Source organism: Dermacentor silvarum, chromosome 2 (genome assembly GCF_013339745.2).
Source record: "Dermacentor silvarum isolate Dsil-2018 chromosome 2, BIME_Dsil_1.4, whole genome shotgun sequence".
Classification (NCBI taxonomy): domain Eukaryota; kingdom Metazoa; phylum Arthropoda; class Arachnida; order Ixodida; family Ixodidae; genus Dermacentor; species Dermacentor silvarum.
In genome coordinates, this window is record NC_051155.1 from 15,926,489 (window position 1) to 15,952,053 (window position 25,565).

A 25,565-nucleotide genomic window follows, 5' to 3' on the forward strand; every position below is an offset into this window, starting at 1 on the left:
GTAGAGTCTTCTATCAACGGCGTGTGAAAAGCACGTGAGTGATATGTGTCTCAATATTGATTCTCTTTCCAGTAGGCAATGCTAACGACTGCCGACAAAATAAAAGAAAAAAAGCTCTTCTAATTATTTACAACTTTTACGCGTTAGGGATGGAAACATCGCTTCTTGCATGCAGAGGCCATAAATACGGGGTGTTTCAGCAAACACTTTCAAAAAAATTTTAAAGGTTGCCTGTGGCAGATAGCACAATTCTAGTTCATGAGCTGTTCTACTCGAAAAGGTGGACGTTACTTGCACAAAAAATTGAAATGCATAATCGACTAATTAAAAAAATCACCAATTAGGTTTTTAACATAGTAACTTATGGCCCGTGTTGCAATTTACAAATTCTAGCCGTGGAATTCGCAAGGCGGATGCTCTAGGAACTAATTCTCAGGATGGCACCAGTTTCGAGATAATTCCCGAACATTGTGGAGAAATGCATTGGCGTTCCAGTTACTTTTGCGCTTACCCGCCGTGGTTGTTTAGTGGCTATGGTGTTGGACTGCTAAGCATGAGGTGGCGGGATCAAATCACAGCCACGGCGGCTGCATTTCGATGGGGTTAGTGCTCCCGCTGAGTGAGCTCCGTGCGCAAGCGACGGCGAGCGCCCGCGAGAGAAGGTGGCAGCGTGTGCTCCCCACACACTAAACTCAGCAACATTTCATCGCAACGCCAAGCTCAGCGACACACTCAGGGACAAGTAATGCTCTCCCATTTACACATTATAACAATTGCTTAGGTGACCTCATAGTCTTTTTTTTCTTTTTGATTCTGTTAGGCTAGAAGGAGATGTAAGTGTCGTATCATACTACATGATACACAGCACTTATGTGTGTTGGTGTTACATTCTGGTGTGTCATGCTATATGATACACCAGAGTGTATGCGCCTAAAATGGCACCCCTACTGCTGTGCAGCCTTGGTGCTCACTACCATGCCTCTCTGTGTTCCAGACAGGAAAAGACACAGAAACGAACAGAGCAGCTGGAACAGGGCTGCTTTTATAAAAGCCTGTGTGTATATCGATATCTCTGCAAGACATAACTATGGGCACATTTCTTTGTGCAGGAAGTGTCTGCAGTGAAGCCCGCTTTCTGCGGTAGTGTCATGTATGTAAATTTAGCATGTGGCTTTGCTTTACAATACAGGTATTTTGACACATTCATGCTGTATTTGGCACATCATTCAAAGGTGGGAGGTGAAAGTTGGGAAAAGTGAGGTTGTGGAGAATGGGGGAGCCAGATCTGAGGCAACAGTGTGTGCTATGCAGAGAAGTACCGAGCCCGGCTGTGTGATCTTCTGCTGAGCAGCTTTTCGGGAGGCACGTGGAAGGTGCAGCTGGTGATCATCAAGGCTTTGCACACATTTGTTCTCAGGTGAGTTCTACGCTGTTCCGGACAGCTGCCACATGCTATAGCATCTGCACCTGCAGGTATTCTATTTCTTGCTGTGCATAGTTCATCATCGCCAAGGAATGTAAAACAAAAAAGAGCAGCTCCAGAAAAAAACAAGAGGAAGGACCTTTTTCATGCACATTCAGCATCATTTTTATTGTTGAAATCTTGCGTTATTGGTTTCACATATGTATATATCAGATCTTTATTAGGGTTGTGTGAATACCAAATAGTAGATTTCGAATTGAATATTGAATCGAATCAAGAAAAAAAAGCTGAATATTCAATCAAATATTGAATATCAGAAAATTTAACACATACTGTTATGCTTCCAAATCTTGTGCAAAAGACAGTGCTGCACATGCTCAGTAGGCTAATCACATTAACAAGAATCTTGCTAGCTATCAGTAATTTAGCTACCTATGAATCGAGATGCATGGTATGCTGTACTCTTACTAAAGGGAATCTTAAATTAAATGCCTGCATTGATAACACTCAGTTCATATACGAATCTTTGGAAAATATTTTTTATCAATTGAATATCTGTCAGATATAATTACGTAAGTGCGTTTTTTCCCTTCTGAAGCTGAAGAAATAGCAAAGTTGTCCTAAGTACCAATGGGGTTCTCAGTTTAGTAGTGGGCCATACTGTGCTTAAGGGCAATCTTCTATTGCTTAGATGTATAACTTTCCAGTTTTGTTCCAGAAAACAGCAGGATGTTTCCATCTTTATGGTAGGTGGTTTCTTTGAGTTATCGTCGGCTCGTTAACACCATTATGCGCGATAGACAAAAGCGGGGAATGCGCATCGCATCACTCGGTACCGCTCCATGCGGTCATTGGCGCATAGCGGTGTCAACGCTGCACACGTCAACTGCGGTTGGCGCTGACGGTAAAGAGTTCTCAAATAGGGAGGCCCACTGCAAGTTCACGCAGTGCCCCCCCTCCCTCACTCTTTGGTTTTTCGTCCGCATCCAGCCAGGGGTCAGTGCACTGTCTCATATTGTCGAGCCTGCCATGTAAACCAAGGCTAGTCTTGTGACAGGTCGCTTGAAGCTACAAAAGAGACCCTTGTGTGCCTGCAAACCATGTAAGAATGGCATTCGGAATGAGGGGCCACCGTACGGTATTTTGCAGAGATGGCGGCCGTGAACATGCAACGGTCATCCCATACACTCACTGTCATTGGCGAGCGGTTTGTCGGCTTTCTGTGGGTCATGCGACCCTTGTGAATAGATCTGCATTGATTCGGTAACCATAACATTATTCACTGACACCGTGTGGCCAGTGGGGTGGCTATGACTAAAGTTCGCTGCCGGCCAATGCGATAACGGACCGCAAAGCGTCGCTAAAGCTTGTCGCTAATACTTTCCTACGAGTGGCTCATCAGTGATTGGTCACGAAATCATGCATACGCGTTAGATTGACGGCCATTGAAGCAGTGTTCTGGTTCATGGGTGACCAACCGGAAACTAGCATGAGCACGCGTGGCAAGTTCGTCTGTGGCCTCGCAAGCGGGTAGGGAGCTCCCAACTGCGCAAGTCTGCGTCCGTCAACACTGAACTTGCATATTCGATGCAATCAGTGTGCCTTGCAGCGGCTAATCAGATCGATCTTCGCAAATGCTCTCGTACTTTCCTTACTTGCTGCTGTTGTAGTTCCCTCTGTCCATGTCACATTAATAGTTTCGCGCGGTATCGCCGACCTGGATGAATCGTGCACCGTGGTAATGCTGCACACGTCATGGCACCGACCAAGGCCGGGTTATTTGCCGAAGGTGCCGATGTTCGAAAAATCAAATATTAGATATTCGAGTATTCTCACACCCCTAATCTTTATGCCGAACCTGCACAAAGTTCTTAGCAGAGGCACGTGCAATGCAGAATGCTGCCAGGCAATTGAGGTTGTTATGGAAGCAGACTTGGAAGTTAAAGGGGCCCTGAACCACTTTTCATCGAAGTCAAAAATGCATTTGAAGTTAAAGTAGACTGTTTCAGAAATACTTTGCCACAAAACGTACTTCAATGTGTTCAAAAGAAGCGGAGTTATTGGCAGTTAAAGTTCGCATATGATCCCATTTGCTGTGCTCTCGTTCCTTTTTCAGTGCCTTCTACTTCGAAGGCTACGGTGAAGCGGGGCGTGCTTACCACCGTTACTAGGGGCGCGATCTTGTACGCATTCCAAAATGGAATGGAGGCGTTCCGTTCCATCGAGCCGCACACGATTGGTCAATTTCAACCGCGACGTTCAAATTGACCAATCGTGTGCGGCTCGATGGAACGGAACGCCTCCGTTCCATTTTGGAACGCGTACAAGATCGCGCCCTAGATTACCTCTTTAAGTTTGCTAACTCCGGCGCCGTGGATGTCACCATTCCCTGTACCACCGAGCGGGGGCACTCGTCGTTTGACCGGTCTGACGGAGGTTTCGGCTGGTGTCGGCGGTGCCTACAGCTTTTTCGCCCCCACGCTGGCGAAGCCACTGCAGGTGTGGTCTTGTGCCAGGGGTTTATTCGTTGCCTTGAACAAATCTAGTAAAGTTGCGTTCAACTGTGTTGCGTAATGATCGCTATCCCTGTGAATCCCAGCGAGATCTATCGACACAGCTCGTGCGGCGTGTGCTCCTGCTGCAACTTGTGACAAGAATGCACTTTTTCTCTCGAGATTTTAACTGTCGATTATAAAAAAAAAGGAAAAGTTGGCTGTAGCAAAGAAACAATTACACCATCTTCCCGTAGGGGAACCCTGAGTAGTATGCGAAGCAGCCATGGGGTCGACTCAAGGTTGTTTTATCAGCTGTATAAACTTGGACATGCAGCAGCACCAGCAACGCGCAGAACTGTTGTCGACGCCGTCGGCGTTTTGCCCGCGTACGCACCGAACGCGTGCGGCGTTGGTGACTGTTGCCGGTACCTCTGGGGTGCCTACCGTCGCGCCTTTAACCTAAGCTGCTTCGCATTATCGCGCAGAGCCGCAGGTGTTGCCATTCATTGCGCAATCCTAAGAGGAGAGGAGCGTCGGAGAGGAGAGGAAGAATGCCGAGAGGAGAGATGAGACAAGGAGAGGAGGGGGAGGAGGGAGGAGAGGAGATCAGACAAGGAGAGGAGAGGAGGGTGAGGAGGATGCGCATGCGCAATAGGGGTGTGGACGCCACACGGCGGATAGATGGATGGAGGGAGGGAGGGAGTGGCATAGCCCCGACTATAAGATTCTTCGAGTCTAAAAAGTACATCTTTTGTAACTCTGGCTCGAGCAAAGTGATTATCCCAGTTGATGTTTGTTGCATTGTTCAAAAAGTTGACAGTCACTTTAGCATACGCTAATCGTAATAATTGCGAAAGCGTAGGCGCTCACGAGAAAATCATTAAATTACTTGACATTCTCATTCGAATGCGTTATTAATTTTAAAAATACATTGAATTCTGGCGTTTTATGTGCCATAACCACGATATGATTATGAGGCATGCCGCAGTAGGGAACTCCAGGTTAATTTTGACCAGCTTTAACATGCAGTTACTTCCTATTGTTCTTTCCCACAGGTCGTGGGTTCGAGTGCCTTAATTAACTATACATTAATTAAGTGTGCTTTATTGAACTTGCTAATTAATACAGAAGGATGTGGGTCTGGCTGCCCTAATGAAGTATATCTTAATGAACGGTGTCTTAATTACCTTCACCTTAATTAACACCAGAAGTCATGGGTTCGAATGCCTTAATTAACACCAATAGTGGAGGTCCGAGTGCCTTAAATAACTTAATTATTTAAATTAAATTAATTATTGTGGCTTAAATAACTTTGCCAATTAATGCCAATGGTCGAGTGTACGATTCCCACCAACGACCGTGGGTTCGCTGGCCTTAATTAACTCTAACTTAATTAACCTTACCTTAATTAAACCATAGGTCTTGGATTCGACTCCCACCAACGGTCAAGGGTTCGACTCCCGCCAAAGGGTGTGGGTTCGAGTGCCTTAATTAACTCTATCTTAATTAAGGTAGACTTAATTAAGGCACTCAAAACCACGAGCTTTGTTGGTAGTACCATGAATTTTGGTGCCATAACGCCGGACGTCGGATTTTTTGACCTGCGAATCATCCAAGACTTCCTTCCGCCTTAATAAATTGTTTTCAATTTGACTTTTGTTGTTCTCATCGTTTTTTGCGCTTGATAGCCTTAGAAGTGGCGAGCTTTCAGTGAAGTACTTGGTATCTTGCTTTTAAAAAATGTGTATCCTAGCATTGCGTGTTCTCGAACAAACGAGTGGTTCTAGCTTTAGGTTTCAATATTTTCGGCGACATCAGATACCTATGTTCCGTGGCTCACCGTAAATACGTAATCTTATATAGAATTGAATTAAAAAGAACAGGAACCCAATTAATCTTTGAATGGATAGGAATCCGCGTAGTGCTAGCTACGTGTAGATTGAGGCATATTAGTAACATCTCTGCCATGTCGCATTGCTCTAGTGGCTCAAATGATATTCAATTGCACACTCGAAATAACGTTTGCTCACAATTTTGAAAATAACTCCCCTTACACAGGATTAACTGCGTAAATTGCGTTTAACGTAGCGTGCAGCTTCCGTAACGATGATGCGACCGGGCCAATGGTGTCAGAAACGCCATCTTGCGAGCAGGAAACGAAGGGGGCCACATTTGCCACCACATTCCAGCGGAGTTTGCAAACTGACGAAGTAATCTAGTAACGTTGGTGCTTATAACGCTCTGCCTACTAAATGTCACTGTGGCGCGCAGTTCAAGTTTGATTTTGGATATTCACGTAGATGGCACTACTTCCAATTTTGCCGCCTATGACGCGCCAAATGTATCCAAGCGCAGTTGTCCTCAGCGACCCACAGCGCAATTAGCCAGGGGACTCATGGCACCCCACAGCAGCCACAGTATCTACGCTATGTAGCAGACTGCAGCTACATGCAACTGTAGTGCGCATGCACAGTGTTTGCTTTGTGCATGACAGGGCTTGAGTGCGCGCTCGTGCTCATATGCTCCAGTGTGGCCATACTACATGGTGCGGACTGGCTTTGTCCTGCACCAGCTTATAGCCACATCCAACTTGTGCATTTTTCAGTGCTATCACACTCAATACGAAGCGAAGTCTGCCAAGGTGGCTAAACAGGAGTGGCCAGGAAGGAGCGCACGCTGGCAAACATGCGTGCAGTCTTGCCTTAAGTTTCGTGTGATTCGAGGCTAGTTGAGTGTTCAAAACTAGTCGAAATTAGCGAGACCCAACGGCTACGATACCGATCAGCAGGGTGGCCAAAGTTTAATTACTACACGAGTGGCCGGGGTCGAGTGTGAGCAGACAATAGTCAGCTTCTTCCAGAAGTACATAGTTCTTATCGAAATTCAAAAGCAGATTTTACCTACTTCAGCCTGTTTATTAAACTGCGTCAATAAATATATACAGTAACAGTAGGAAGCAGCGCACTGATCCAAACACACTTTCTTGATTGATATCAGCTATTGGCCAATAGCAGCCGCGCATGGGAATCTACTGTATTTATGAAATAAAGTGTCCAGAAAACAGTGAGAAGCAAGCTTCTGTTGAAAAAAGCACGTTTGAGAAAAAAATTACTTCGCGCTCCGCTTGCGAACTCCACGCGCCGCGCACGACTGCAAAATTTGGTTGAGATATTACAGCAGCGTATGATATCCACAGACTGTGTTTTTCACCAAGCCAGAGGGGTGGTTCAGGACCCCTTTAAGCTATTGTGTAAAAGCTGTTTTACCAGCTCAGTGATGGTAATCATAGCAAGAATGGACGCTGAATAATAATTTGTACAATTGGACTCTTTTGGACATGTACTTATGGCAAAGTCTTGCCACACTGAACCTTAATTCAGCGATGCCTACTCAGGGCAGGATTTCACAAGGATATCAGGTTTGACTATGAAAAAACTAAAAAAAAATCTTTTTTCACTTCCCGACTCGAATTTTGATCACAAGTATTCACACTGCTGCCAAGGGTAAAATTGCTGTTTGTTGGGCTTGGAATTCTGCACACATTTTTCTCCCCTGGTGATTATTCAGGGGTGTCAGCACTTGAGGCAGCATTTCTTCTCTGCACTGCTAAGCTTGTGATTGCACCAAGCATGCAACACATAGGTAATGAATCATTAACACTGCATTATTCCATAGTGGTAACTACTGCTCCTTCTGTGTCATTGCATTGTCTCATCGTGCTGTAACAATGTACAATCATGTTCACCCAGGGCCAGAGTGACAGTCTCGAGAAACTAGTGGAGAGGGCTTTGCAATTCCAGCAATGCACCTACCCCCTATTTTCTATCGTCTGCTTTCTTCGCGGAGTGATACACTGTCCGTCGATAATGGACAGTGTATCGCTCCATCACAAAAAAGAAACAGAGAACAGTTACGAAGCTAGGGAAGCAGTGTGCCATAACAAAGCACACTGTGCTTGGCGTGCTGCTTGTTTATGCTGCTTGGAGGTCCAGCGTATTGTCCCTCCACGAAGAAAGCAGTCAACGGAAATTGTGAGGGTATGCACATTGCTGGAATGGTGAAGCACTCTCCACTTTTTTCTAGAGAACGCCGCTGCAGCCACAGCTCGCGCATTGGGCTGAAGCTGACCTTGAAGCTCGTTGGGCTTAAGTCATGCGTGGAATTAAGCTGAGCTTGGCATGTTCCCTTCACACAATGTGTGTTGCGCAGGCTTTCATGGCCAGCGCAGGCATCTGAGGAGGTGGCGTCCATGGCTAACGGTATTGTCCAAGTGGCCTGTGAGGCTTTGGGTGAGTAGCCACCGGCTGTCACAGCTTGTCTTAGGAGCTTAGCAGCACCATGCATTGTGAACTACTCTTGAAACTCTTTTTTCTTCTCAGCCCAGAGTCACTTCCTATTGAGCCTCTGCAGTCTTATAATTTTTGGGACGCACAATTTTTTAGTTTGCTTTGGAGCACAGATTGGACGGTGCATCTCATATATGTATATGTGGCTGGTTTTCTTCAGTGAAATCATAGAGCATGTACATGCTAGACCTTGATTTGCTTCCATAAGTTGAACTGCATTCTGTTAGAGATGCTGTGCTGTAGAGCTGTGGATAAAGTTCAACCACCTAGGACATGCACTTCGTAAGGATAAGGGGGTGCCAACAGCGCATCACCTCGGCACACTGCTCACCGTGGTTGGCGCACACCTGCCCTTCAACTGCAGCACAGTATGATCTCAAGGAAACAATGGATGACTACCACATGTGCACTCGGAAAGCATTTATTACGCTTGCCACTAACACTTCGAGCACGCCAGCTGGCTATAGTTTACATAACTGAGGGTTCCCTCGAAGAGAATAGTATGCTAGATAAAGACGGACTTCCGACCTAACAGCTGGGGTATGGGCGGCTGCCCCTGCAGAAACGTGGTCGCCTAACCACGTGTGGGCTAACGGGAGCAGTGGCAGAGCCTTCCATTTTCCGCTTGCTGGTGGCGAAAGAGACCTGAGCGATGTCAGTGGAAACTCGCATGACTCGCCCAGTAGCGCTGATAGCATTTGCGCTTTCCGTGTGCAGCTTGTGCTAGGGATGTTCCCCCCTCTCCCCAAACCTGCTGGTGCTTGCACCCGACGCAATGTTTCCCGTGCATGTGGTCGTCATGGTCATGTGACATGAGGAGGATTCCCACAACTTGAAGCATAGTTCATAAGCATTTTTTACATTCCACCACACTGGGATGCAGTGGCTACAACCAAGAATTAAGTCCACAGCCTAGTAAGGTTCAGCACCATAGCCACTAAGCCAGCGCAATGCATATTTTAGCAGCGTAATCACAGTGAAGGTATTTGAAGTTTACTTTGTGCTACACTATATTTATAACACGTTGTCACGTAATAAATAATTGTAATATGTTGTGGTTGATCACATGTGGAATGTTGCCATTCCAGTATACATCTACTACAGTCGAATCCTCCTACAACGAACGCCGCTACAACAAAATTTCCGCCACAATAAAGATTTTCCGATTCCCTGTCAAACCGTAACAGCATTTTTATTGCTATTCACCACCCATCGAAACCACCAGACCTGTCGTCCAGGTCGCTGGCCGCTTCATCCACATTGTAGTTCCTCAACAGTTTGTCCTTACAGCTGCTTCCGGCTGTTCATCACAAGCACCATGTTGAAGTGCTGCTTTTCGGCAACTGTTTTGACCAGCACGCTGTGTGTGTCTCTTTCATGTCTGATCAGCATTTGTGAGCAGATAAACTCTCTGTCCTACAGCAGGCGTATAACTCAACTTTGGGCCCGTCGCACACAGCGAAACGAAAGACAGGCAGAAAAGCAAGCAACAGACTGCGCCGACCATGTGCCGGCCACCCCTCCTTCACCTGGACTTGCGCCGTGACCTGCCACACATTGCATGCGCGCCCTCTTCTTTAAGTCAGAGTAGAGTCAGTAAACTGCATTAAGTACTGTTGCGGAGAGCCAGTTGCCGTTCTTCTTTCTCTCTTGAGCCTGTGCGGTGCCTTTGCGCCGGCACTGGCAGCAAGCATACGGTATGAGCAGGCTGAGTGTTATTGCGGTCACTGCTTCCGTCGGGTCCCAAGCAACCGTGATAATGTGCAGCCTGTTCTTACCACATGCTTCATGTCAGTGTTCTCTTGTCATGGCTTTGCCATGGAAGGGCATCGAGAATAAGTGCACTTGCTTTAAACACGTGTGAGAGGAAAAGATCCTAGTTTCTCCGAAAAACAATAGCGCGGCCGTTCGATCGTGGAACCCCACTGTAGCAAAGTTGGCGATACATTCATTAGGCGAGAAAAAAAAATTCAAATTTTTCGCGACCAGTTTGGGGGTGCGTTCATTACGCGAGTAAATACGGTACTTGCTGCGGCGAATGGCAGAAAACAGCGCTTGGAACAAATTACCACCTGGCCGTCGACCTGCAGATCGCGCTCATCCTGCGTTTTCGTGGGATGTGCACGTGCGACCTGACTTGCACAATTTCAGTTCATATACTTAAATCAAGAATTCAGTGCAAATGGAGCAACTACAGGGCTCATTAGTTGCGTGTATGGAGCTTTATCAGCGTCGATGAACAGCCCTAGTACTGGAGCTTTGATTTTTCACATGAGAAGTGTTTCCTTGCAGACGGAACAAATCTTGGGGGATTGTAATGCAATCCAAGCTTGTTTTAAGGCTTCAATCAAAAATTTAAGACCATGTGAGCAATCGTTTGCGATACTTATCTGAGATTCATAGTGCACATTGCCACAAAAAGGGAGTTGGCAAAGGTTTTGGTTTCAAAGCAGAATGCCGTCCGGGTATTTCAGGGTGTAAAAATCAGTGGGCGTGGCTTGATTGACTCGTGGGGGCACACTGGAGTTCGTGTTTCATTAATCGGGTGGACGATGGAGGCGACTGTTGCATTTTAAGAGTCCTGAATAGGGACACGGCAGCAATTGCCGATGCGCGTTGCGCAACATACATGAGCTTCACAACTACGCCCCAGAGAAGATGGCAGACGCGGGCAGTGTGAACTATGCACTTTAAATATTCCCTATTAGTTCAGATGAAGCTATACTGGGGTCATCACCAGGATTGGCCATTTTGCACGACAAATAAAAATTGAAAATGAAATTGAATATTACGAGGTACCACCTTGGGACCATGTTTTATAACAACCCATTTCATTTTCACTTCTTTTATGCTTGAGCTTAGGCATGCCTAGAATTCCACCATTCTCACTGGGACCAGCCACTTGCTGTAATGAATGATAATAAAAGAATAGAATGTGAAATGGAACATTAAAAAATATGAACGTTTCTGTCGTGTTCTCGATGATTACTCGCCTTATCAGTATTTCGTGATCATGCCAGCTTATTGTGCAACGCTTATTTCTGGATGCCAGCTTAATTAAGTGCCTTTTTGTTGTTGTTTAGAAGCACCCGCTCACTTGCAGCAACAAGCATTGCGTAAAATCAGTGGCCTTAAGCACTCCACTGGCACAGTCACAAAACATTGATTAGACCAGCTGTACGACTACTACTGCATGCTCGATGGCGGCCATGATGAATTAACATTGACTGCTGCTTTAGTAACGCCAGTCATCTCACAGACGAAGACGTGGCAGGAAATATCTCTTAGTTCTTGGCAATGTGTTGTGGCCTTTTACATGAGCTTTGGCTGGCCAAGTAGTAACTCGCTGCAACGCATCCCCTCAACCAATGGTGGACAACATGGGTGGTGGCCACGAGGACAGAAAATAATTACAACTAGGGGTGTGCAATTATATAGTAATTTTTTAGCCTGAATCAAATTCAAACTGAATGGTGCCACAAGAAAATTTAATTGAAATAAATATTGAATACTTTTTGAATAGTCTTCAAACAATGAATAGTCATTTTCACAAATGTTATATATGTTCACTTCCCAGTATTCATAACGTTCGTGAGTTTTTATCAGTACAAAAAAAGTGCATGTTTGTTAAAAGCACAAATGGAGCTTTGGGAACAAGTAAACAATTGCATGCACAGGGCTCTTTGGAAAGTGCAGATGATCGCTGCTGTAGCCATTCAGGTCTGGCTATCTGAGCACCATAGCCTGCTCACTACGCAAGTTCTCATGCATGGTAAAATGCATTGTACTTTTGCTCTAATTTTATGTTTGATTCCGCACAGTTGACATTTTAATATACTCGACAACATTTAGAAAAATGTTCGTATTTACGAATAGTGACTATTCGATTCAAAGACCAAATCAAGTGAGGCACTATTCGATTCATTATTGAGTAATTTCGTATATTTGTGCACACTTAGTTATTACTTAGTTGGATGTAACGAAATAACTTTGGTGCCTTTGCCTTCTTCATTGCGAGATCACAAACTATTTGTGCAAGTGTGGATTTTGAAGTTGTCCAGTAGCCGAGTCTCCATAAAGTGACCAGAGCAGGAACTTTGACCAACTAGAGGTTGAAGCATGGACACGTGAGTTCGTCACTGTGGACGATAACCTTGCCACATGCAGAGACAAGACAATCGAGCTCCGTGTCGATGCAGTCGAACCACAGCAGGAACTTGACAGTGATGACAGTGCTGACATGTGCTACAAGCAAATACCATGGAAGGCTCGGAGGCTAAATGCTATCAATGTTCAGCAATGGAAAATGTGCACTAGCAACTTAGGTGAAGAAATGAGTGCAAAGTTTTACACATACCAGACCGGTCAGCTGAATGACATTAAGGGAACAAAGGTCTAGGAAACCATCAAGGGTTTATTCATCCGAAAGTGATCACCATAAATAAACATGAATGTCTTACTTTCACATTGATGCTGTGATCTCTTATGGTGTTAAGGGATCTGGCTAGTTGGTATTCCATGATGCAACTTTGTAGCGCGGAAACAAAGGACGAGATAAAAGGTAAACGATGCACACAAGCCCTAACTACCAACTGAAGGTGTAAAGGTTTAGGACCAGAGTTTGAAAAGTGCACCGTTCTGTATTCGCCTGCTGGCCAGCGGATGAGAGAACTAGTTGAAGCTGCAGAAATGGATAGGCGGGAGGATCAGTGCGTGAGTGTGCCATTTACAGTATAGACAACTTATAACGTAACCGCTTATAGTGCAGGACCGGATGTAGTGCGGTCTTTTCAGACTCCCGTTAATTTTCCCTTAGCAGTCCATGTATACACGTATCGCTTATAGTGCAGTTGCGGGAAACGAAATACTACCAGTTACAGTTCGGCTGCCTGGGAGTACGGAAGTCAGCGGAGACGGCGAACGCTCCCCTCAAACGGGCGCCCCAAGGAGTGCTCGAGGAAGAAAGAGAGACGAAGTGGAGGAGAAGGGCACGTGGTGCGAACGAACAGCCAGTGAGGCTGAAACCAGCATCTTGAGTGCAAGTCGTGAAATATCACGGCGCGCATAGCGAGCGAGGGCCACAAAACTGCCAACGCCGGCCAACGCTCGCTTCACGATAACGGCAGAAACGAAACTTCGGGGAGCGGGCGGCGCTGGCACAGCATGGCGAAGGGCACACACGGAGACTGTGGAATGTGAGGGAGGAGGGCGGCAGGGAAGCGGATTTCGCCTCAGCAACTCCGCCGCTTCGGTGGCTCTCCTCGCCCTCCCTCACTTTCGACTGCCACCGTGCGCGCCCGCCGCCGTGCAAGTGCCGTCGCTCCAGTAGGCCCGGCGCCAGCTCCCCGAAGTTTCGTTTCCTACCGTTATCAGAAAGCGGGCGTTTGCCGGCGTGGGCAGTTTCGTTAGCCGGCCTGGGACAGCGCTGCTGCTTCCCTCTGCACTGTAGCCGCAGCGTGCAAGGTCAACACGTGACTAGAAAAAAGGGTTCACTGCCATTTTTTACGCATGGCTAAGACGTCGGCACGTACACGCATGTTCCGGCGCAATGCAGAATCGGCGACCTTGCCATTTGAGAGAGGGTGAAATTTCCGCCGCATTATTTTTTCTTTTCTTTCTTTCTTTTTTTTGTTTGTTTTTGATCGCGCGCGACATTGAGGGGTCTCTCCTAAACTTTTACTCTACGGCGGTGCCAGAGCAATGCCTGTCGGAGGCGCCGCCGCGTGATTTGGTTCGAATTAACGAGATTCGACTGTAAATTGAATGCAAACGTTCTAGCCGCATTCCTCGACTGTCGCATGCGCGTGGTGGCTCGGTGCACATGTTTTGCATGTGTGTGGGCCTTGAAAGTTGTTGCTTTGGTTATAGTGCGGTACCGCTTATACTGCGGATATTCGCTACTCCGGCGACTTACATTATAAGCGGTCTACACTGTATTGCCTTATCAAGCAAGGAATTGTGCTATCTGGATGTCACGTGTAGGCGATGGCTGATTGGCATGTTACTTGAACTTTATCATTTTGTTCTTCTTCATAACTTGCCATGGCCATTGTTGGTTTTCTTTTTGGTCCTTTAAGCGATTGTAATGTGGCTCATGTGCATGGCTTTTCATGTATAAATTGTGTTGTATCAGAAAGATACCTTTAGTTGGATGTTGGTATGTTGTTTCCCTTCTGTCTCGTCGTTTATTTCCATGCCACGAAGTTACATCTGTTATGGTATGCATATGAATATTTTATGAGGTACCGTTAAGTCTGTATCATAAAGATTCTACTGCTTCATCTACACTGGTTGAGGAATATTGCATGTATTGCACAGATTACTCATGCTGATTCGCTGAACTGTTACTGATTGCTTTTCTTACTTGTGTGAACCTTTGACCAGAAATGACAAAGTACTCCAGCCTTTGTCTTGAAGCCCTCAAGCTGCTGAAGACCTTTGTGGAGCGAATACAAGGTGAATTCTACTTTTTTGAGCGCGTTGTCCAGCTCCTTGGGTCTTACTTTTGTTGTAGACATAAAAAGAAGCATAGAAGAAGCATGCTCTTTACTATAAAAAAAAAATTCCTATCTACTTGCGTGTTGCATTTACTTGCTCACAGGCAATGTTGCTCATCAGCAAGCATGTCAAAATTGTATTGAAATGTATGCTGATTGGAAGCAAGTGTTTTTGGGATTCATTGGCATCTCAGTGGAATATTTATTAGGTAAAATCATGTCGGTGACAAAATCTTGCCACAATCAAGTTATGGAGTTAAACCACTTCATGTGACCTTTTCGGAAGGCTAATAGATTGAACATTTGTGCGAGTTAGTAGTCCATGATTGGAAGAAAATTTCAGCTTAGAAGGAAGACAAGGAAGATAAAACTGAATTGAATTATTTAATAAAGTGCCTAAAAACAGCATACAAAAGCTTTCTAATTTGGGGCAGAATAAATAAAGACAAAAAGAGGTCATAGACAAAATAGATATAACAAAATGCACATAACATGCACAAGATACACATAACTTATAAGAATAATTCAATCGCATTTTTAAGAATACAGGTATCATTTATGAAAATGTCAGCATTGTCATTGTTATTTACACCATTAAATAAACATCACAAACGAATTATGGGACTCGGATAACTAATCTAAACGAATGGGATAACTCTAAATCTAACTAATCTAACGAATGAGGATAACTTGCAACGAATGTTTCCGCCTAGATCGCCTTTTCGGGAAATGAAAACAAACAGATTGAAGCAAAAATTGGCATTCAATATACCTATGAATGCACCTCTGCACTCTGCGAAAATACGAATTCGCAATTTTTTTGTCGCCAATTTAATGTTTTCATGTTGCACCTATTACAGTCTACTGTAACAGAGTTCGTTAATTCGACCCATTCGATTTTTCGGTTAATTCGACCCCGACCAAAGGTCCCGGCCGGCGCTCATGCACTTCTATGGGCCCGAAGTTTCATTGTTTTGATCCTCAAATTGGTGTTTGCCAGAGAACTTAAACTTGACCAGCACATCATGACCCCTATTGTGACCCCAATAGCGGCCCCTTTAGTGGCAGCATCTGCTTCGGTGGAGCTTAGAGGACAGGGAATGTGTTGAACGCTCGTCATCCCCCGTTGAAAATGCCTATTTTCGGCCTGCCCTACGAGGATTTTCAAGCAAAAACCATAGCTCACAATGCCTGGTTATGGTATTTACCTGATTCTAACGTGCACCTTTCTTGTTTCTTTGTTTGTTTTTCACCGAGAATTTACCTGTGCATTGCAATCGAACACAAAACCGAAATCGCCTTCGCGGCATTTGTATGCTTTACCACATAACACAAATGTAGAGCAAATATTGGACCCTTGCCCATTTTTCTTGCTAAAAATCGGGTGCGTGTTAGATTTCTACTTTTTTGAGGAGCTTTAATGTCATTTCTATGTCAGTTTTCGACTTTGTACATATAGAAAGTGGGCACACGTTTAAGTCAGGGCCATGTTAGAATAGGGCAGACATTGCCAAATGAACCTGCGGTGTATTTTGCCGGTATTTCTGCACGTTGTTTAATTCGACCCGCCGGATAATTTGATCAATTTCGTCGGTCCTGTCCAACCCATGAACCTATCAAAAAGTATACTAATAAATCTGCGTTGCACTTTCTTCATTTTTTTCCTGAAGAACAACACCAATGCTATTCCATACTGTTGAACAATATTCAAGTTTACTAACAACTAAACATTGAAACAATCTAATAAAACAATGTGAAGCACTAAAACCACAAGTCATTTGGGATAGAAAACCAAGAATACTAAAAGATGCACTTGCAATGTGGTTAACATGTTCACCAAATTTTCAGTTACTACCCAAATCAACACTTAAATCTTCAGTTACACACTTTTTGTTCAACGATGTGCCATTCGAAGTGTATGCAAAATGTACAGGGCAGTTGTTTCTAGTAAGAGACTTAAAAACATTTTTTTTTTGCAATTATAAGTACATCATTGGAAGAGTACAACTTAACCACTGAATTAACATCGCTTTGTAAAGTGCAACACTCCTTAAGGTCCTTAATGTTTGGCATTTGTAATGCAAGGATTGGGATAATTTATGAACACATAGAAAAGACTAGGCCCAAGAATTGAGCCCTGGGGTGCATTATGGCTGACGATATATGGTTCTGAGAAACTTCATGATACATGAATGAAATTTTTACATTGATACAAATAGTCCTTAACCCTTTCACTGCCGGTTTTTTTTTCTGACTGCTCCTCACCCTCTGCCGGGTATTTTTTTCATGTTGGTTCAGTGGAAATTTCATGCTAGTAATGCACCATGATACTCCACAGGACATGTAAAAGTCATCATCATCATCATCAGCCTATATTATTTATGTCCACTGCAGGACGAAGGCCTCTCCCTGCGATCTCCAATTACCCCTGTCTCATGTAAAAGTATTCATCAGCAGTTCTTGAATTTCTTCGTCCGTCAAAGCGCGGACACACGTAGCGCGCTGACTCGCCATGGCTGCCGCACTCTGCGAAGACGAAGCGACGTGGGTGTAAACACGTGCGCTCCATCTGTTGTCTAAAATTTAATTTACAAGTTCTATGTGTTTACGTGACCTCTCCATAGAGAGAGAGTAAACATTTTATTACAAAAAGAAAAGGTAATAAGGGTATGGGAGGGACCCCTAGTCCGGGGTCCCTAGAAGGGGTCCCTAGAACGATCTCCGCGACAGTACGGGCCCATTGAACTAGGGCCCGGCGGACCTCGGGAGGCCCGTCGCGGAAGGCATCCTCCCACAGCTCTTTGGTGCGGAAGGGGTGTAAGATGACTGGCAGGAGAGGGAATAATTTTGCGGTGCACTCCACTGTGACATGGAACGCCGTGGGGGAGCTTCTACAGCCCGGACAAGAGTCTGCGTAGTGGTCAGGGTAAAATTTGTGTAGGGAGCGGAGATTGGGAAATGTGTTTGTTTGGAGTTGGCGGAGTGCCACCTCTTCCTCTTGTGAAAACGACAGCGGCGGTGGACCCATGGTGTGTCTAGCTCGTGTATAGTATATTAATACGTCTCTGTATGTGAGTGGGGAGCCTGCCTGATCTGGACTCCGATCCGCGTCATGCTGGGCAGCTCGGAGGGTAATTTCTCGAGCGACCGCGTGTGCGCTGTCATTACCCGGCACTGAGGCATGGCCAGGAGTCCAGAGCAAGTGGATGCGTTGTGGGGCAGATGTGTCTGGTGACTGGTGTAAGATGTGGAGAGCCGCCTTGGAGAAGCCACGTCCCGTCAAAAAGGCGCGGCATGCTTGCTGGGAATCGGTTAGGATATACAACTCCCCAGGAATCTTGAGAGCGTGTCGCACAGTAAGCGCTACTCCAAGGACTTCGCCGTGTCCAGGTGTAGAACCCCGTAAGGAGGCGGCCATAATAAATGTTTCAGCGCCATCCAGCACTACCGCGGAATACCCATTGTGGCACCGAGCAGCATCCGTGTATAGGGTATTTGTCTCAGGGATGTCACCGAGCATGCGCACCAGGTACCGTACACGGGCGCGCCGGCGTCCTGCGTCATGCTGAGGATGCATGTTTCGTGGTAGTGGGTGCACCTTTAAGGCTGTACGGACCCAAGTCGTAATAGTAATGGCGATGTCTTCATCATAATTGTGCAAAACTGGATGTCCCAATCTCGAGAGCAGGTGCCGCCTAGTGGGTGTGAGCAAAAGACGTCTTTGACAGGCCCACTGAGCTTCCAATAACTCACCGAGAGTGTTATGCGTCCCTAGGGCTAGCAGACGTTTCGTGGCGGTGTAGTGTGGGAGGCCGTGGGCGAGCTTGGTCGCCTTTTGCAGCATTGTGTCGACTCGTATCTGCTCCGACTGCGTAAGTCTGTGGAAGGGAAGGTGGTAAGTAATGCGACTGATCACACAGGCCTCCACCAGGTGCAGTAGGTCCCGTTCCCGTAGACCTGAGCGCCTGTTGGAGACCCGCCGAATCATGGCCAAAGTCTGTTCGGTCTGCCGGGACAAGAGAGATATAGTGTAGTTCGCCTTCCCGTTCGCCTGAACATGTAGTCCAAGAATGCGAGCACGGTTTACTTGGGGGACAGGAGCGCCATCCACGTGCACCGTGATTTCAGGTGGAGGGGTAATACTACGTGCGTGGATGAGAACAAGTTTGGACTTTTGTGGGGCACAGGACAAGCTGCCCTGTCGTGCGTAAGCGGTGACGATGTCGACGGCCTGCTGCAGTCAATCCTGAATGGTCCCGTCTGACCCTCGCGTCGTCCAGATCGTGATGTCGTCTGCGTAAATCGCATGTGCAACATCGGGGATCTGGTCGAGCTGCTGAGATAGTCTTGCGAGGGCGATGTTAAATAGAGTGGGGGACAGGACTGATCCCTGTGGGGTGCCGCGACCTGTGAGGTGAATCGTATCCGACCAATGTGGTCCTATTCCAATGGTGGCTGTTCGGTCCCGCAGAAAAGAGCGAATGTAGTTATAAATGCGGCTGCCACAATGTGATGCTGCAAGATTTCGAAGAATCAAATCGTGTGCCACATTATCAAATGCTCCTTTTAGATCAAGGGCGAGGATGGCCCTCGTCTGGGCACGGGACGGGGAGCCGATAACCTCTTCCTTGAGCTGTAGAAGCACGTCCTGCATGGAGAGAAGTGCCCGGAATCCGAACTGTGAGTGGGAGAAGGACTGTAGTTCGAGAAAAGATTGCAGTCGCTGCAAAAGCACGTGCTCCATTAACTTTCCGTTGCATGAAGTAAGGGATATCGGCCGTAAATTTGCTATGGCTACGGGCTTGCCTGGTTTGGGTATTAGCGAAATGTCAGCATGACGCCATGCCTGTGGGAGCGTGCCCTGACGCCAGTTATCATTGAATACGTTTCTCAGATGATGGAGGTATGAATCACTGAGGTTACGAAGGGTGGAAAATTTGATACGATCTGCGCCTGGGGCCGTGTTTCGGCGGAGATCTTGAAGTATCACGCGAACCTCATCGATTGTAATGTCCGCGTCGAGTTCCTCATTAGATTGTTCTGCGTGCAAGTAATTTGGATACTGTGGAGGTGTGCCGATAGGGATGAATCGTTTTTCTAGCTCTTTGAGAAGAGCAGTCGGATCGTATTATCGACTTATGTATTAAGCTATGTAGGCGATGAAATGTTTGCGTCCTTGTAGTAGAGGGATCTATGTGTGCGCGAAGTATCGACCATGTTTTCGCGGTGCCTAGGGTGCCTGAAAGACGCTCGCAAAAACCTCGCCAGTTGTTTCGGACGAGTGTCTCAGCATATTCTTGTGCCTCCTGCGAAATTTGGGCGATACGCCGGCGAAGCTTGCGATTGAGGCATTGGCGTTTCCAGCGCTGCGTGAGCCCCCTACGTGCCTCCCACAGATGCAGTAGGTGCGGGTCCACGTTCGGGGTCGCAGTTGTGGTAACCAGTGTGCGCATACACGCATCTAGGTCAGCAGAAAGGGACTCGAGCCATTGCTCGTATCCTAGACCTTCAGGAAAATTCTGTCGGCGCTCCCTGAACCGCGTCCAGTCCGTGATGTGCACTTTCCGCTTGGAACAGTGCACTCTGCAGTGGTAGGGTAGTGGCCACGATATAATGGTCGCTGCCTAGCTGTTCGTCGAGAGGACCATGTGCAGTCACTGGCCCTGTATTTTTTGAAAAATTAAGGTCAGGGCACGTGTCACGTGTGACACTGTTACCCAAACGTGTTGGGTGCCCTGGGTCTGTATGCAAGGTGTATCTCAAGTTACATATGTAATCCCAGAGTCGAGTTCCTTGGGCTTCAGATTTGCGGTACCCCCAAACTGCATGCGGAGCGTTGAAGTCACCGCACACGAGAAGGGTGCACCCAAGGCGTCCGAATTCTATTAGAAGGCGATGAAACGAGTGTGTGCGTGAGCAGGGAGAACTGTACACGTTAAGTATGAAGAGACTGCAACTGTTCTTGCCCTGTGTAATGATTTCAAGAATTTGGTGTGGGATATTGATGTTTATAGTGTGGGAGTTGCACGTTAAGTGTTTTGATACTAGGGCTCCCACGAGTGGAGAGGTACCCGTAAATGTGGTGAAACCGGATAGAGAAGGGGAGCAGTTTGGTTCCTGTAGGAGGATAATATCAGGAGGGTGTGTGGACATAGCAGCGTACTGTTGCAGGGATGCCCTTTTCCGACGGTATCCTCTGCAGTTCCACTGCCAGACCACGATCTGCTGCTTGCTAAGGGTCGCCATCATCCTCGTGAGAGGAAGCCGCCAGGCGTGAGTATGGGTGCGATCTTGCACCTGTAAGGGGTGGCTGGGGACGCGCGGATTTGGAAGCCGGCAAGGGTGCGCCTATAGAATCCAAACGGGAGACTGACTCTGCCAACAGGGCGTGTGTCCGCTCTTCTGATGCCTGTATGACGCTTATGATCTCCTGTCGGAGCGCTAGAGACTCCTGCCGCGCACTCTCTATAGGTGCCTGTATTCTGGCGTTTGTGCGCTCTATTGCAGCATCCAGCTGCGCATGCATGTGAGCATGGCGCGCTTCCATGTCACGGCGTAGCCGCGCGATTTCAGGGAAAGGATCGCTGTGGGTGTTCGGTAGGGGAGTAGAGGGGGACGTGTTGTGGGGTGAAGGTTGGGGGGGAGCGAGCTGTGGGGGATACCACGGGCAAATTACCTCCCGAGGTGCCGCCTTAGCATTGGTGTTCTCCGGGGCCCGAGGCTGCTGACGGTCCGGGGTAGCTGCTGAAGTTGCCGGCTTGCTTAGTAGTGCCTTCTTGTATGGCTGCGGGGATGCCTGAGATGCCGGGGTAGTCTGACGCTTCACCTGGTTGCGGGCGGAGGACGACTGGACCGGGATCGAGAACGGGACTTGGAGTTTACCCAAGCCTTGGGGCGGGATCTGGATGGCGTCTTCGAACAAGACCGGCCAGCTTTCTTGAATCATGTTCCAGAAGCAGGGGTTGTCGCTGATGGAGGAGCTGCATTGGTGGAGGCCTTCAGTTGTCGCTGTTCATCTTAGATGGCTTTTTTCATCCAGGCTCTGTTGAAGGGTTGTCGCTGGCATTGCGGGCACTTCGGTTCAGTTGCAGGATGGTCCCCTCCACATGATTTGCACTGGGGAGAGCATGGGTGTGATGGGATGGGATTCTCGATGCCGCACTGCTTGCAAATAGTGACGTCTGGTATGGGGCAGTGGTCGGCTCGGTGTCCCAATTTGAGGCACGTTTTGCAGACCGGCTGGCGGGAACGGTGTGGGTAGCAGCGGAGCTCTGCCGCAAGAAATCGGACGAAGTGTGGCACACGTAGGCCCTCGAGGTGACTAGTACAATATTCGTCTGACTCATCATCCAAGCCTGTAGTATCTGGATTCCAGATGCTTGCATCTCTTCTACCAGCATATGTGAGGGGGTACCTGGTTCCAGTCCCAGAATGACACCCTTGCACAAATCATCGGGGGCGGCTAGATATGCAGACACCGGGTCGGTGCGTTGGTTGATCGACAGTTCCTGGATATTCAGTAGGGCGTCTGCGATGTGCGATGATGGGGTGCTTATTACTGCCAGGTTTTGTTCTGGCCGGGTCCTTAGGATGAGGGCTCTCTGGTCATTTGGGCTCACTCCGGCCGCTGTCCAAAGCGCGGTGGCCAACGTTGGTCTGGGCCATTTATCCAATCTGAGGACTCCGAGAGGCCGGAGGATAACTTTTTCATCTTGGAAGGGAAGAGGAGGCAGGCGCTTTGGCCCGCTCTGCTTGAGCTCGGCAGAAGGGTGTTCAGAGGCGTTCTGACGGACCGACGCCGTTTCGTGGGCTGCAGCGTTGCGGGCGCGTCGCTTGTTGCGGACCACCTTCCAACAGGCACCGTTGTAGGCTTAGTCTTCTATGGTGTCCGTGTCGAAGGCTAAAGGTGGGGAATCCTTGTCCATGTCCTCTCCCGGTTGCGAGTCATTCGTTTGTTCTGTGATGGGAACACTGGCAGCGTCGCGGTCGCTCAGTGCTCCAATAGTTGCTGGCTTGTCAGCGGTTGTGAGCGTCTCTTCGGCGTCGCTGAGCATTGTTGGCACCGTTTGCTCGTTAGCGCACTTTGAAACAGTGCATAATGGCAGTAATGACGTTAGACGCTCGCTGCCTTGCTGCAGGTTCGTGGTTGGCAATGCCGTCAGAAAGAGCGCGAGGTGGAGCGGTGCCCGCTGTGAGCGACATGCATCGATGGAGCCGTGCCTAGGTTGGGCAGACGCCGGTTCCGTTAGGCTTATTGGGGCGTTCCCTGCATCGAAGTCTTTAAGGCTCGTGAGTGGATGGAAAATGGACTCACAGTGACCCCAGTGGTATCGGGTAGCTCCGGTCCACTAGGTGAGTCATATGGTGTGGATGAATGGGGCACCGGAGTCGATGAAAATCCAAAACACAGATCCGAAAGAGGAGCCCATGCGAAAACACGGCCACACACCGTAGCCTCGTAGCAGCAATACCACCTCTCCATAGATGGCAGGACATGAACACAATTTTTTTTTGCACGCGTGTTCTCGGGAGTGGCAGGGAGTGAGTGTAAAAAGCAACACGAGTATACTCGGGAGTAGCAGGGGGTGTGCGTGGGTGGTTTCACGAGTTATGTCGGTAGTGGCAGTTAAAGGGTTAAGGAGCAAACAAAAGGGAATCACTCACATTGTACATGTTTAACTTATTAGTCATAACCACTAATGCGGAGGTTGCGGGTGCGGCTCCCCTCGGCGACAGGTTATCTTTTCGTCCACTTTCATTTCCCTTTTCTTCATTATTTTCTACATTCCAATTTCAACTACACCCAATTTCCCCGATGCTTTCCTTGGCTTCGTTGTCTGTTGGCTTTCTGTGGTTATGACTAATAACATCGAGCCCCTCGGTTCCCATTCTTCTTTCATGTTTAACTTATGTATTAGGACGTCGTGAATCACCAAATGAAAAGCTATTGAAAAATCAATATAACCAGCCTACCTGACCTCCATCCTCAACACTCGGTGCAACATCATTTAGAAAAGACATAAAGTTGGCTTCTATAGATCACCCAGGCATAAAGCCATGTGGTTGCAGTGAAATTTTTGCGTTTGAAATGAAAGAACAAACCGTAACGACAATGGAAATCTCCCATAGTACTGGAAACAAATTTTGCTCTAAAATTATATTCGAAATGTGCCCAGAAAGCTCCATAAACAAACGTGCTCAGTCTTTCACAATAATAGCCGGGACACCATCAAACGCTAAAGAAGTTTTCATCTTCAATGACCATATAGCTGCCGTCACATCCACTGATGTCACTGTATTGACGACAAACTTTGTACCGATACACGTATTATCGCCCATGACCATCACGCCTGGTGTTAGTAATGAATAGACAGAAGACATTTAACTGGCAAAAGAATGGCAGCCCTTGTGTACCTTCTTTTTGTCGTGTAACCCCCCCCCCTCTTTTTTGGGGCTGAAACTTTGCTGCAATCTTTTCAGAAGCTTCCCTCTGCCACAGGAATTGAATCAGTGTTTTGCAAACTGTGTTGCAGACACTCAGACATCCTGGATTGTGGGGCCATCTTCTGAGAAGCTGCAGCGCACGATATCAGCAGTGGCTGCTCGAGACAACATTGAACTCAAGAACTTGGCCCAGGAAGTGGCTGACATCCTGGCTACATTTACATGATGCCATAAGGACAGCGATAGGAGACATGCAAAATAAAGTTTGTCTACTCTACTTTGTTTCTGGCTGCTTCAAGGTGGTTTAGCGTGCATGGTTCACCACAGCTGTGTACGGACCAACCATTGTCCACGGCACAGGCCAGGCAGACTAACATGTTTGCTTGCTTGTTCCTTAAATAATGGCCCACTAGGAGGATTGGCCAAGTCGACAGAAAGAAAAAGGGTGGGAAGTGGGGGATGAGAACATTTATTAAATGAAAGAACGAGTGGAAGATCTACAAATAGGCACTGATGAAGGCAAGAGCACTGATGAGAATAAGGATATTCAAAATGTGTCTCATAGATCATGAAATGCTTCTGATTGGGCCTGTTCTGCAAGTTTAAGCAATATGTTATAAGAAGGTTTACTAAAATGGGTTAGAAGGTAGATGGGTGGGCGTTTTCCCACAGTGTCAGTGTACAGTGAAATCTCGACGATACGATCACGGCTAATACGAATTTCTGGATGATACGGATTTTTCTGTGGTCCCGGCCGAGCCCCATTACTTTGCAACGTGATAGAGAACGGTTGTTACGAATCGATTTTCAAGCCGTGTTGGTTGATACGAATAAACGCCGCCCCACCGACAGCCGCGAAAGAGAACAGCGCGCAGTCACGCGCTTTCTCCCTTTCTATTTTGGTGCGGGGGCGCGGACACGGCGCCGGACAGCGCGGAGGCCGCGACTGGGCGTGAAGAGTTTGAAGCAATGGCGCATTTGTTGCTTTTCCCCACGCACAGCTCCGATCCCACCCTGCAGGACCGTGTCCTGAGGTGGGCTGAGGAGGTAGCGGAGGCCTACCACGACTGGTGGGTGGACGTCTGGCAGCAGAAGGTGCTGAGACTGGAGCACACAGGCCTCCCTCTCTCCCCTCCGGCCCCTCTCCTTTCTTAAAAAGGGAAATAAAAGTTCATTCATTCATTCATTTTCCCCACGCAGGCATGGGGAAGCACGGCCGCCGCAGCGAGCGAAGGTTCGTGCGGTCTATCGCTTCAACGGAAACTGAGCGGCATAATCACAGCGCATACAAAGGTCACAGCCGTGTGGAGATCGCTTGCAAGATACAGTGCGCGCGACAGCACCGACAGCGGCACAGGCT

The 25,565-nt window shown here is 47.4% G+C and overlaps 1 protein-coding gene across 2 annotated transcripts in view; it reads left to right on the top strand.

The window, feature by feature from the left end:
- LOC119441336 (proteasome adapter and scaffold protein ECM29-like) overlaps positions 1–24,483 on the top strand; it is a 345,050-nt gene extending 320,567 nt beyond the window's left edge. Inside the window, exons 43-46 of one of the 2 annotated variants that reach the window (XM_037705954.2) lie at positions 1,312–1,417; positions 8,128–8,207; positions 14,649–14,720; positions 24,295–24,483. In XM_037705954.2, coding sequence (XP_037561882.1) covers positions 1,312–1,417; positions 8,128–8,207; positions 14,649–14,720; positions 24,295–24,431 — 395 coding nt within the window. In that variant the 3' untranslated portion in view covers positions 24,432–24,483. The remainder of the gene's footprint in view (positions 1–1,311; positions 1,418–8,127; positions 8,208–14,648; positions 14,721–24,294) is intronic. The other variant, XM_049661154.1, reaches the window with a different exon arrangement.
- The last annotated feature ends 1,082 nt before the right edge of the window (positions 24,484–25,565 follow it).